Source organism: Anomaloglossus baeobatrachus, chromosome 3 (assembly GCF_048569485.1).
Source record: "Anomaloglossus baeobatrachus isolate aAnoBae1 chromosome 3, aAnoBae1.hap1, whole genome shotgun sequence".
Lineage (NCBI taxonomy): Eukaryota > Metazoa > Chordata > Amphibia > Anura > Aromobatidae > Anomaloglossus > Anomaloglossus baeobatrachus.
The window spans coordinates 331,547,880-331,562,537 of NC_134355.1; the positions used below are offsets into that span (position 1 = coordinate 331,547,880).

Genomic DNA, 14,658 nt, shown 5'->3' on the forward strand with positions numbered 1-14,658 from the left:
AGAGACACACAGGGAAAGAGAGGGAAAGAGACAGACAGGGAAAGTGACAGACAGGGAAAGTGACAGAGATAGATAGACAGGGAAAGAGACAGACGGAGAAAGAGATTGAGACAGACGGAGAAAGAGACAGGGAAAGAGACAGACAGGGAAAGAGATAGAGAGAGACAGAGAGATATATACTGAGGGGGAGACAGACAGAGAATGGGAGAGAAACAGAGAGACAGTTACTATCTCAGGCAGTGCCGGGTGCTATGTTGTGAGGCGAAATTTTAACCCCGCGCATTCCAATTTACCAATCAATTTTGCCCCATCTGCATAATGGGGAAAAAGTGAAACGAAAGTGTTGGGGGCAAATTGACAGCTCCAGATGTGAACAAGGGGGACTTAAAGAATGAGGGCGATGGCGCCAAAGAGTATATACTGTACAGTTGCTAAGGTGGGGCCCCGACATGGGATACTCACCACACTCGGGGATATGAACACACACACAAAATGCGCCACACACTAACCCGTACATGAACACACATACCACCCTCAGCACACATCTCACCACACATACACCAACCTCGCCACATAATCGCCCTAAAACACACACAAGTCTGGGATTATCCTTCAAAAATAAAAATCTGATTAATAAGCAGCCAAACTACAAGAACAACAAATGTACCATATAGGAAATACGGCAGCTGTCAGTCACATGACCTGTCTATATGTGTATGTGTGAGCTAATATATACTGTCAGGGGGAGGGATTTCTGTTGCCTGTAGATTTATCAGGCTGCCAATAGCAACTAATCACAGATTAGCTTCTATTTTGCTACAGTTAATTAATCTGAGCTCTGATTGGTTAATATAGGCAACAATTTAATAATTACATTTCTATCTATTTGTTTTGTGGTGTTTGTGTGCAGAATACATTTTTGTTAATACATTCTATTTTGTTAACAGCAGTTATTAACCCGGGCGAAGCCGGGTAGTACAGCTAGTTACAAATAAAGATATAATGTTAATATACGTTTTTGGTATCACTGATTCTGTAAAAGTCTGATCTATCAAAATGATCAACCTAATCGATAAATACTGGAAAGAGAAGAAATTTGGAACGCTAGAATTGAGATTTTTATTGTCACAGCGAAAAAAATGGCAAATCGGCATCAATAAAAAAAATCACCTTTGCCCACAAAAAATAAGCCCTCAGAAAGCTCTATCAATGAACAAAAGAAAAAAGTTACGGGTCTTGTAAAAATGGCAACATTTTGACCCAATTTTGAATATTGATGCTACATTGTCTCTGCACCAATCCTGTGGAGTAGACCAAGAGATAGGATAGGTTCTTCCTCTTTACATCCTTTCAGTTAGGCCTAAAGGGTGCTTTACACGCTGCGACATCGCTAGCGATCTCGTTAGCGATGTGACACGCCAAATCGCAGATAAGATTTACCGAGATCGCACATAGGTCATTTTTGTAGCACCGGTCACATGTGCGATCTCGGCAAATCGTATGTGCGATCTGGCGTGTTACATCGCTAACGAGATCGCTAGCGATGTCGCAGCGTGTAAAGCACCCTTAAGACACACGGCATGAAAATCGGCGCGAATGGAATGCGATAAAAAATCACATTCCACTCGGACCAATATTAGCCTATGTGCCAGCACCCATGAGCGATTATTTTCTCAGCCCTAATCGGACCAAGAAAACAGTCGCAGCATGCTGTGGGTGCAATGCGATCTTTGTTTCTCTCGTACCCATTCAAGTCTATGGGGCGAGAGAAAAATTGCAATGCACTCGCAGTACACCGGTGTACTGCAAGTGCAGGGCAAGAATGACAATAGCCGGCTACGGAGGAGGGAGGGAGATAAATCCCTCCCTTCCCTCCTCAGCGCTGGCCCGCCTCTCCGCAGCGCTGGCCTGCCCCTCCTCAGTGCCGGCCCGCCACCCGCAGCTGTTGTCCGATCACAAGATTGGATCTCAGTCACAGTGACACTCGCATGACACTCAGCTCCTGCTGTGCTGCCAGCATGAGCCGAGTGTCATGCGAGGATCGCAAGGATCACAGTAGTCCCCCGTGTGGCCCCGGCCTTATCCCTTCACAACAGTAATGGAAATGGGGTTTTATAGGTTAATTTAGAGTAGATTTGCTGTTGAATGACTGGACATTTGCTATTTTTCACTATATTTCTTATATCAACATATGAATTCTTCCAAACCGTAAACCAAGTCCTACTATGGACTTAATATGCTGCTCGTTCATCCTATCTTCCACGAAGTTCTGAACTGTCATTATATTACCTTCTTACCATTCCTGAATTAATAGTCTGTCTGTGCATGGTGAATTTTGATATGATGCTTTCTTGCTACAAAAGATATTGTTTCTTTTCAAATCAGTCTCCAATTTTGTGATCCCTCCTCTCCATGTAACATTGCACGTCTTGGCACGTGCTCAAGTTAGTAAGATTAGAGTCTGCTGTAGGAATTTGATTTAGTCTCTGGTTTTGATTTCTAGAAAGATGATACCTCATAAGAGTGAGATGGGCTTAAATTTCATTCTTTTCTAGGCATATCATGTGTTGCATTTTCTACTGTGGGCAACAGTTCAACAAGAATATTTTTTTTTTTTTTCATAAAGTAATGAGTCCATTAACATAAAATCTGGTTATTATTAAACATGGCATATAAATAAGGTAACTGCATTTCTCCAAATTTGCATTAATATTATTGGGAAGAAGACTATTTCCCAGCCTTGTAAAACAATGACATCAATACAGATCAGAAATGTAATGGGCATTGTATTTCATATTTAACACTGAGCAAATATGTTTTAATTCATATATTGTAGCATGAATTGTCTATATCAGTCAAACATTTGCATTTAGTTACTCGTGTCATCCTCTTTAGTTCATGATTAGTCCCAACACATAGGCATGGTAAAGTTTTGGCCGCTTTCTTTTACAAGATTTTTACTTGTCATGCCACATCGATATTGGATTGTGAGAAATCAATCCCTTAATCATTTGTTTTATTTTGTACAATTTTTCTGTTTGGGCAGCCCCTTCAGGATATGTAACTTGTATGGGTGTACTATGCACCATTGTGTTGCCATAAGCCCAAGACGTTTATGGACATATGCCTGCTAGTTAATGAAAATGAATATTCACCCTTTCCCCCACCCACCACTCTGTGCCAGCGTCAGTGATTGGAACATGTGTTAATGGAAAATGAATATTCACTCCCTTCTCTCACCCACCTCTTTGTTGCGGTGTCAGTGAGTGGAACGTATATTAATTGCAAATGACTATTGACCCCACCCCCCTTCATTCTCCCATAATCCTGCCCACTCCTCTATGCTGGCATCAGTGATTCAGTCAGACTGCTGTATTATTGCCTGAAGATTGCAGCGCAATGCTTGGACTGGCCAACTCAACAGCATCCAATTCGTCCTGCTAGGGCTTCCGTCACCAAGTACACTTCAATGTCATTGGGCTCTGTAACATTACTCCATGCATCAGCCAAGGCCAAATCAGCATCTTGGGAGACACACATTATGACATCACGATACCTACTTTGCGACGGTAGTCCCAGCACTGAGTGAAGGATGCAGAGGAGGATGTGTGCGTTGTCAGAATGCAAAAAGAAGAGCTAGAATCATAGACTATTAGAGTTGGAATGGACCTCCTAGGTCATCTAGTCCAACCCCCTGCTCAAATCAGGATTCACTATATCATCCCAGAGATACAGAGGACTAGACTGCAAGCACTCTTATGTTTACTGAGGTGTATTGAAAGAACCCCAAAGCTTAAGGAGAATTCACATTCATTATGACTTCGATGCAAATCAAATTTCACTGTTAAATTGGTATGATTTGCCAAATTCAAATTATGGCAGATTCAATCTTCTCTTTATTAACACTTAAAGGGGTTGTCCTCTACTCAGAAAACCCCCTTCTCAATCATTTTGTTTCCCCAAGTAAAATATTAACACTCATACTCATCTCCGGTCTCAGCACTGTTTCAGCAGTGTCTGCATTGGCTCTCCAAAGGCTTGTGTGACATTATGTCACACAATCCCTGGGGCCAATCAGCTCTGACTTCACTCTCCCGATATTTCGGACAAATCAGTCATTCGGAGGAAGTGAGAGCTGCGGCTGCTCTATTCCTCCAGATATCAACTCAGTCCGTAGAAAAGGATTGCGAAGCCTACAGATTGTACGAAGGGGTTACGTGACATAACAATGTCACTTGATCCATGGGAGAGCCAGTGCAGACACTGATGAAACAGCACAGAGACTGGAGGTGAGTATGAGTGTTTTTATTTTACTTGCAGGAAACAAAGTGATTGAGAAGGGATTGTTGAAGTAGTGGACAACCCCTTTAAACTTCTGAAAGCTTCATAATTCTGCTAATAAATTAGACCTATAGTTGAAACCATAAGCTTACATACACTATCTAAAAAGACACACATGCACGTATTTCGCACTATCTGACATTAAATCAGAATAAACCTTTCCCGATTTGGTCATTTTAGGTCAATTAGGATCACCAACATTATTTATATTTGCCAAATGCTAGAATAATGAGAGAGAGAGAATGTTTTAAGGCATTTTTATTACTTTCGGCAAAGTCAAATGTTTACATACACTATGAGTACGGTACTATGCCTTTAAACAATATAAAAGTAAAACTAAGAGAAAAAGAGCGCAAAATAGTGTCTTAGCAGATATTAAAATAAAAGTATGTTACTGTACACTCACCTAGTGTGGTTGTGAAAGTCACAACCAACACAAAAAGCACACAGATAATAGGCGGTTGCCGCAGCCCCATGTGTAGATATTTTCAATGCTGGAGAGTAGAAGGGGTTAAAGCCGCGCTGTCGCTAAAGGATGATAAAAAAATGATAAAAAAATGTGTTGATTTAATGAAAGATTATTTTATTCCATAGGTCTACACGTTTCGAGGTGAGGGGGTGGAGTGCTGATATCTTCAATTTGTGGTTCTGAAGAAGAGGTCCTCACCTCGAAATGCGTAGACCTATGGAATAAAATAATCTTTCATTAAATCAACAAAACGTTTTATCATCCTTTGGCGACAGCGCGGCTTTAACCCCTTCTACTCTCCAGCATTGAAGATTTAAACAGTATGAGACAGCCCATATGATGATGTCATGTCTTTCGAAGCTTCTGGTTTATTGGCAACATCTGAGTCAATTGGCGACACACCTGTGGATGTATTTTAATGCACATCTGAAACATACTGCTTCATTGTGTAACACCATTCGAAAGTCAAAGGAATTCAGCCGAGATCTCAGGAAGAGAGTTGTGGACTTGTCTGGTTCATCCTTGGGTGCAATTTCCAGACTTCTGAAGGTGCCTTGTTCATCTGTACAAACAATTAGGCACGAGTACAAACAAGATGGGAATGTCAAGTCATCATACCACTCAGGAAGGAGAGAGGTTCTGTGTACCAGAGATGAACGTGCTTTGGTGAGACATGTGCATATCAACCCAAGAACAAAAGCAAAAGACCTTTTGAAGATGCTGGCGAAAGCTGGTAACATTGTGTCATTATCCACAGTGAAACGAGTACTGTATCAACATGGGCTGAAGGGCCACTCTGCCAGGAAGAAGCCATTACTATAAAAGAAACATAAAAAAGGCAGAATAATGTTTGCAAATACACACCGGAACAAAGACCTTAATTTTTGGAGACATGTCCTGTGGTCTGACAAAATTAAAATTGAACTGTTTGGCCATAATGACCATCTTTACATCTGGAGGAAAAAAGGAGAAGCTTTGAAGCCTAAGAATGCCATTCCCAATTGTGAAACACAGGAATCGCATCATCATGTTGTTTTACTGCAGGAGGGACTGGCGTACTTTACAAAATAGATGGCATCATGAGGAAAGATGACTATGTGGCAATACTATAATAATAAATAATAATAATAATACTGAAGCAACATCTCAAGACATCAGCCAGGAACTTAAAGCTTGGGCAGAAATGGGTCTTCCAAATGGACAATGACTAGAAGCATATTGCCAAACTGATTACAAAATGGCTTAAGGATAACAAAGTCAATGTTTTGGGATGGCCATCACAATACCTTGATCTTAATCCTATTGAAAATGTATGGGCAAAGCTGAAAAGGCAGGTGTGAGCAAGGCAACCTACAAACATGGCTCAGTTCTATCATGAGGAATAGGCACAAATTTCTATCAACTATTGTGAGAAGCTTGTGGAAAGATATCCAAAACGTTTGACCCAAGTCATACAGTTTAAGGGCAATGGTACCAATTACTAATGAATGTATGTCAAAAAGATATACAAGAACAAGATCACATATGGCACTCCCAGTGTAATCAGCCTTAGACAAGGTAGATCTTTATCAAAATTAAAGGGGTTTATCTGGCTTATTTTGCTTATTTTTGTTTATTGCAACTACCTACCTGCCCTGCTGTCAGCTCCTCTCCCCAGGCTCAGAGCGCTCATGTGACCGCTCATGCTGGGATTTTGCTGTTTTCTGTGATGTCACGTCAACATGGGCGGGAGCTTATGCTCGCCTTGTAGACATACATTACAGCCGACGTCATGTAGCTGCCCTGCTGGGCATGTACAGTGTGCTGGAGTCCCCTCCCCTTCCCTCGCACCCTCCCACACATTCTATAATCTCCCACGCCACCGCTGGGGCCCGTGAGCTGAGGGAAGGGGCCTGGTGGCGGTTGCCCGCAGTGTCAGCGCCAGCATCACGCCTCTTGCTCAGGATCGAACATTCAAATGTATCAGTACCACAGATGCCAATACATTTCAAAGCACTGATGAGCAAGAGCGCTGCGCTGCTTCTCATCATTGTCCCGCTGTCTGTGCTCTTTGACAGTTCAGTACAGCGGTGACTTCACTACTGTGCTGATGGGCAGAGTGGGCGAACAAAGAGCAGCGGCGGTGACCGAGGAAAGGTATGTATTTATTCCCTACACGGTGGGGGCATATAATGCTATAATGGGGTGCAGAGCGCTGTGTGTGGGGGGGTGCAGAGCGCCGTGTGGGTGGTGCAAAGCCCTATGTCGGGTTGTTACTTTCAATTCTGTAGTGATGAGAGGTCAGTGCTGAGCAGACTACTGACAGGTCAATGAGTGTGCAGAGGGCGGGTCTGGACAGTGAGGCCGGGCGGTGCAAGCTCTGACTTTGAGGTTCGGCATTGGAAGATTTCATATTTGGTTGAGCTGCAGGTGAATAAAGTATCTGTAGAGAATAAAGGGTTAATTCAAAAGGAACAAAAGTTAGAAAACAAAAAAAAAATGTAGTGATGTTTTATATGACAATACAGCACAGATTAGCTTAAAAAATGTTTGTGTTTATGTCGGACAACTCCTTTAATGTTTATTTATTGTAGTTGATGATTAAACTATTGAAACTGTAGTTTTTTTCCTTCCCTTTCTTCTTTTTAGGAAGATATTGTTGGATTATGAAATGTATATAAACTTTTTATTTATCTCTCTCATTATTCTGGTGTTTGGCAAATATATGTCATTTTGGTTCCTATTTGGCCTAAAACGGGAAATGGTTATTCTCATGTCATGTCAGATAGAAAAACATGCAGATGTGCCTTTTTAGATGGTGTATGTAAACTTCTGGTTTCAACTAAATATTGTGTTTGCTGATTAATTAAACTTGATGATATCAATGGTAAGTTGGGTTGACATTCAATAGTTTTGGGCTTTTCTTCATCATGATGAAAAATTAAAAGGGTGTTCCAATCAGAAATTTTCAGCCATCATTGTATTATGCCTAATCCTATCAGCATATTATAGAAATACTGTTCGGATTCTGTCTTGCATGCCAGTTAGAGAGGTCGTTACAAGATTGCTCATATGCGATTTGCATACTTAAGGACACATGCTGCCAAGCATGAACATTGTTGGGATACTACACTGCCAGATGAAAATTAGCCCTGGGATAGAAAACTACTAAAACCTGACTTTTTAGTTTCTACTATATACTACTCACAATCTATAAATAGTGAAGGTTGGGCATACTTGGAATTTTGTTTCTATGAATAAATTGTATAGATTTACTTATATGGCCTACTTCACACGTCCGTGCTTCCAGTACGTGTGGTGTCTGTTTTCACAGTACTAAAGACACGTTCACAAGCATACTAATTAAAATCAATGGGGAAGTTCACGACTACGTGTTTTCACATGGATTGTGTGTCCGTGTGAACCACGTGCGTGTCTGATCCACACGGAGACATGTTCATTTTTTTCGGCAGCACGGATGAAGTACTCATCACGGATTGCATACATGACACTTGCCAGAAAAAAACGCATGACACTGAAATGAATGGGTTTTTTATGTGTTACGGATGTGCACAGATAGGTGATAGATGGAGATAGATAATAAATACATAGATAATAGATTCTTAGCTACGTAGTGTGTACAGCTATTTAGCCAAATAAACAATTAAATCAGAAAAAAAATTGCGTTTTGATAACCAGTAGATGCAGGCTGCAACCCTCACCTGTCTGTTTTACCCTGGCAGGTTATCAAAAATAGAGAGGTCCCCACACCATTTTTTAACTATTTATTTAAATAATTAAAAAAAAAATTACGTGCGGTCCTTCCTTTTTTTGATAATCAGAATACATAAAGCAGACAACTGGGGACTGGTATCATCAGTATTATACCCATGGTTATTTGGCTATTCCGAGCCTAAAAATAGCATCTTGCAGCCGCCCAGAAGTGGCGTATCCATTCATGCTTTAATTTAGGTGCTTTACCCGACTCTCTATATGATTGCCTTGGTGTAGTTGCAATTGGGGTAATGGTTTATGGGGCTGATGTCAGCTGTGACCTGACAGCTGGCTTCAGGCCCCAAGCCCAGAAGTTAGCAATGGAGAGAGACACCCCCATTACTAACCCAGGAAGCGTAAAGAGTAAAATATGCACACAAAAAATATATATATATATTATATATATATTAGATATTTAATATAAAGATATATATATATTTTATATATATAAATATATATATATATATATATATATATATATATATATATATATAAAATACATATAATAAAATATAATAAATATACAGAAATATAATAATAAATATAATTAATTAATTAATAATAAATATAAAGAAATATAATAAAATATAATAATAAATCTATAATAATATATTATATATATATATATATATATATTATATTTTATTTTATTATATTTATATATATATATATATATATATATATATATATATATATATATATATATATATATATAAAAAACGGCATGGGGTCCCCTCTATTTTTTATTTATGCATTTGGCTAAAAGCTGTACAAGTTGTTTAGCTAAGTATCTATCTATAGCCATCTATCTTTGCACATCTTTAACACACAAAAAAAACATTAATTTCAGTGTTGTATTTTTTCCGATACGTGTCACACGGATAGCACATGGATGACATACCCTTCACACGGATGGCCAGACAGATGGACAAAATGGACTGTGCAACACTTGTGTTTATTCAACAGACATGTGTCTGTTGAATAAACACAAGTGTTGCACAGTCCATTTTGCCTAAAAGTACATTTGAGAAAGATTCCTAAATTGATCAGTGTGGTAATACAAAATGCTTTAATTGTCCTTTATACCATGTGTATGTTGCTTTTATATCTTGTCAGGTTTGTAGTAATAACAGTATTTAGGGTTTCTTAGTAAAATTATATAATTGTCATCCAGTCAACTACATTTCAATATCTATATATATTTTTATTTTATTTTTTTTCAGAAAAATTCCTTTACTGATGACATAGGAATAACCAACTGGAAGGAGCACATTTTCCTTTCTCATGGCGCACTGCTGGCTAAGAGCTGTCAAGCGGCAATGGAGCTAGCAAAGCATGATCCAGAGGTCCAGTCCATGGCTTACCAATATGGAAAGCACATGTCTTTGAGCTATAAGGTACATTTATTGTGATAGTCTTGGTTTATGTATTATTACTTTATAGTTTTATAATTTATATACTGTATATCTCGTCCCAGGCAGCGTAATTACAGTCCTATGGGCCCCATCTACACACCCACAGACACACTGGTATGTTGCTCAACTGAGTGACCCTAGCACTATAGAGTCTGTTAGCCCATATAAAAAAAAATATTAAAAAACAATATAAACGAAAACATACAGCATTTAGAGACGTTTCTAAGTAATATGTCTAAATTATACAGTAACATTGTTACCAAATAACAAATAATATTATAGTCCACTATACCAAGATCAAAATAGTACCTCATGCCAGAAACAAATAATGCCGCCACACCATCACCATGTTTTACTATCACAAAATGTCTGAATATAACCACCATACTCTTACTGAATAAAACTCATTATACCAAGACCTACTGTATATACTCATAATATAACATGGAGAAAAAGTACCACAACACTGTGACCCAGTCCAATGGAAGGCAGGGGTATTTAAATATTAAGGCAATACTGATGATCAACAACTGGGTGGAAGTCGAGCTCCTGCTGGGTCCAAAAGGGAGAGAGATTAATCCAGCAGGAAAGCTACCTATACCAATGAATACTGACAGCAGGAACAAAGGAAAGTCAGGGAGAATTCTGCGCAGCCAGACGCTGTGACCTTCTAAGGCCAGAAACCACATGACTGCTTGTCACACATGACTCGCCTGTGGTACATCTCCAATTGAAGTAATTCATTTTCTCTTTCTTTTGTACACAGCACATGCTGCTCTGGCTGCTTTTCGACATTATCTGTCTCTGTAAGATGTAACACAGACATCTACTATATAGCTAATCACTTTTAGAGCACCCTCCTAAATTTTCTCCCACTTCAACAATAGCCTTACCTCGCTTTTGTCCCACAGTAACAGTATTCCCCAAAATAAAATACCTTACTGTAATAATGTTCTCCTATGTATCCCACACACAAAAGTAATCCTTGTGTTCACCTTCCTCCAAAATACAGAGCTGCCCCCGCTGTAGCACCCATACAGTAGCATTGTCCACCTATTATGTCCTCATACCAATTCCATTTTGTGGCTATCATGTAGTATTGATATGTCCCCATACATTAGCACAAGGACGTTCTATTCACGACCTGAGAAGGGGACCTCACGTGTGGAGGGAATTCAGAAGCTGAGGACCCTCCTCCACATGTGGCGGATACCAGCTATGTCCTCTTTCTTTGTCTCCTAGATATCTTCCTGCTCTATGCTTACTCTACATCCTTGGGCCTATCAGAGGTCTTCTGCTGCAGATCACGGCGGCATTACATCGCTGAAGGTAGTATAATGACAATGTCAGCAACACATTGCAGGCCTGCCTAATGTCATTACACTAAATACTCTGCACATCAACTGTCTCTGCTGATCAGAAGTCCAGCACTCCAGTCATACGCACTAGACCTCTCTGAAGTCAGGACACACACCCGGCTTCATACTGTGCATGACCAGAAGTGCTGGGACTTCTGATCAGCGGTGACAGCGGACACAGGTATGCACGTCACCGCTGATGATGCTGTATTGAATAGCATGTTAGTACGCCCCTGTGGGGTGCTATCATGCTAATAGGGGGGAATGAGCGCAGGAACTAACACCCTTGGGACTAGTCCCCTCGCTCATTAGCATGTTATAAAACATCTTTAGAAATCCTTTTTCCAAAGATCCCTTTATCTATGTTAGTGTATACAGGGACGGTTAGGGAGGGATTAGAAATATACACCCAGAACTGCTCATGGTTCTTGGTGCATATTGCATTAACAGGATCCCTTTAACTTTGTTGTTCTTTGGATCTACTTGCTGTAAATTTGTCAAAGTACCTCCCTTTTACTGTGATGACAACTTTCTAAACCCTTGGCATTCTTTCACACAACTTCATCAGGTAGCCACCTGCAATGGCTTCCAATAAAGAGATATACCTAGTCAAGTGCTCATTTGAGGAAGCACGGTCTTTCAAAACTGGTTTGTTGAATATTTTTTAGAGGCATAGTTGGTACATATCATACAGTGCTGAGCCCTATTCCACAACTTTTTTAAGTCAAATTATGGCAAGAACCACTCAACTAAGTAAGGCTAGTTTTTGCCTGATTGCTTGATCCGACACACTGGTAAGTATACCAGAGCATGTCACCGGAGCATGTAACCAAAGGTGCCGCGATGCCATTGTACACTCTATATTACACTGTACTGGAGTGTGGCGGTTGCAGCAATCCGGCGAAATGCCAGAGATGTGTGGAAATAGCCTTAAACAAAAAAAAAAAAAAAATGACAGGCCATTAAAACTTTAAGAGGTTGTCCTATCAAGTACTGTATTTTTTGGACCATAAGACGCACTTTTTTTCCCCCAAATGTTGGGGGAAAGTGGGAGGTGCATCTCATGGTCTGAATGTGGCTGCGGAAAATGAGGGTGCTGCAGTGGAGCGGGTCTCCAGGGGCACGAGCAGGCTGTAGCAGCGCCTGCCATGACCACGTGGGCCCGCTCATTTCATATACACGCCCATCCTCCCGCCCATCATCTCTCAGCGCTGAAGCCAGCGCTGGCGGGGGGATGAGCGAGGGGTGCGCACATAATTAACAGCCGGCCCGCATGATCACCCCTGGCAACTACAGCCTGGAGTGATCATGTGCGGCTGTATTCACTGCCCTCCGTGCATCATTATCAGCGCGGGGTGCAGTGAATCAGTGTACTCACCCGTCGCCGTGTGTGGAGCCGTCCCCCTGCAGCATCGCGATGTCTTCTTGTCTGTGCCGGTCAGCTAATCTGTGTAGAGAGCGGTGAGCACAGCGATGACGTCATCGCTGTGCGCGCCGCTAGTGTCCACACGGATCAGCTAACCGGCACAGACAGGAAGTCATCGCGATGCTGCAGACAACGGTGATGGCTCCACACAGCGGCGCTGCAGCTGAGACAGAGAGGTAGCTGATCGGTGCTGCTGGGAGTGAGCAAAGGTGAGTATAAACATTTATTTTTTTTTCTCTGCCACAGGATACAGGCCATATACCAGGATGGTATGAGCAGGATGGGGGTATATTATGAGCAGGATGGATGGGGGGTATATTATGAGCAGTATGGTGGTATATGAGCAGGATGGGGGTATATAGCAGGATGGGGGTATATGAGTAGGATGGGGGTATATGAGCAGGATGGATGGGGGTATATGAGCAGCATGGGGGTATATGAGCAGGATGGGGTATATGAGCAGGATGGGGGGTATATAGCAGGATGGGGGTATATGAGCAGGATGGATGGGGGTATATGAGCAGGATGGGGGTAATGAGCAGGATGGATGGGGGTATATGAGCAAGGGTACCTTAGTAGAGAATTTGGGGACATTACCCCCATGACAGTGTCAGCAACAGATCCTCGCCCCATAACAGTGTGTCATGACCACATTTTTTGGTTAAAATTTTATTTTCCTATTTTCCTCCTCTAAAACCAGGGTGCATCTTATGGTCAGGTGAGTCTTATAGTCCGAAAAATACGGCACATTTTAATCAATAGATAAATAAATAAAAAAATACAGGTAAGTATAGGTAATGGGTGACTTTTGAAGAACATTTCGACTGTTACTGGTCTTAGTCACAAGTCGCTTAGGGTAGTAGGTGTGCTGGCATTTCCGTGCTGTAGCTGATGTGCTGTGTATATTATTTAATAAATAACACCATTGTTTGCAAGAATGAAATAAGAGTGTGCATTGGTCATAAATATACTTACCAGTGGTTAATAGAACCCATCCATTAGCTCATGTATTGGATTATCTCAGCAGAGGAACATTTTTTAACACATCTTATTGTGGAACTTATTATTCCAACATCTATTAGTGACACTTTGTTTGTGGTGCAACCCCTTTAAGACTTGAGTTCACTCAGTCAGAAAAATTGCTAGCTCTTTGAAGGTATCCTTCTGTGCAAAAATGAAAAGGGTCAATCACTGTAATGAAATTTGCTCTCATTAGGACCACCCCAGGAAAGTAAGGCCTAGAATTACTTCTTTTGCAGTGAAGTTAATTAGAGTTACCAACCTCAGACAAAGCAACAGCCGTCACAAAGGATGCACAGACATACACAAATTTCAAAATCAACTGTCCAGACGAGCCTGCAAGAACCAGGCATTTATGGTTGGTTTGGAGCAAGGAATTTACAATGGAGGGCTGCAAACAAGAAGATACTTGTTTAGGTCATGCACCACAAGGACTAGATATTGGAACAGTGGAAATTTTTACTATGATCTGATGAGCCAAAATTTTAGATTTTTGGTACCAACCACCAATTCTTTGAGATGCAGAAAGGTGAGTAGATGGTTTGTACATGTGCGGTGCCCAATGTGAACTATTTAGGGAAACTTGTGATAATGTGGAGGTGGTTTACTGCTGACACTGTTGGTGATTTAATTCTAGTTCAAAGCACACCTGCCCAGTATGGCTAACCAGCAAGCTACAATAAGATTCCAACCTATCTGGTTTTCACATTGTGGGACCATCATTTATGTTATAAAAGGTCAGTGACCCAAAATACATCTGCATGCTATGTAATGGATATTTGACTAAGAGGGAGAGGGAAAAAGTCCAGTGTCAGATGATATGGCCTTCACAAGCACCCAACCTCAACGCATTTGAAATGGTTGGAGATGAGTTGG

The 14,658-nt window shown here is 40.9% G+C and overlaps 1 protein-coding gene across 2 annotated transcripts in view; it reads left to right on the top strand.

The window, feature by feature from the left end:
* PDSS2 (decaprenyl diphosphate synthase subunit 2) overlaps positions 1–14,658 on the top strand; it is a 276,730-nt gene that overhangs the window by 241,768 nt on the left and 20,304 nt on the right. Inside the window, exons 6-7 of one of the 2 annotated variants that reach the window (XM_075338370.1) lie at positions 9,787–9,960; positions 11,221–11,307. In XM_075338370.1, the coding sequence (XP_075194485.1) occupies positions 9,787–9,960; positions 11,221–11,307 (261 nt within the window). The remainder of the gene's footprint in view (positions 1–9,786; positions 9,961–11,220; positions 11,308–14,658) is intronic. The other variant, XM_075338371.1, reaches the window with a different exon arrangement.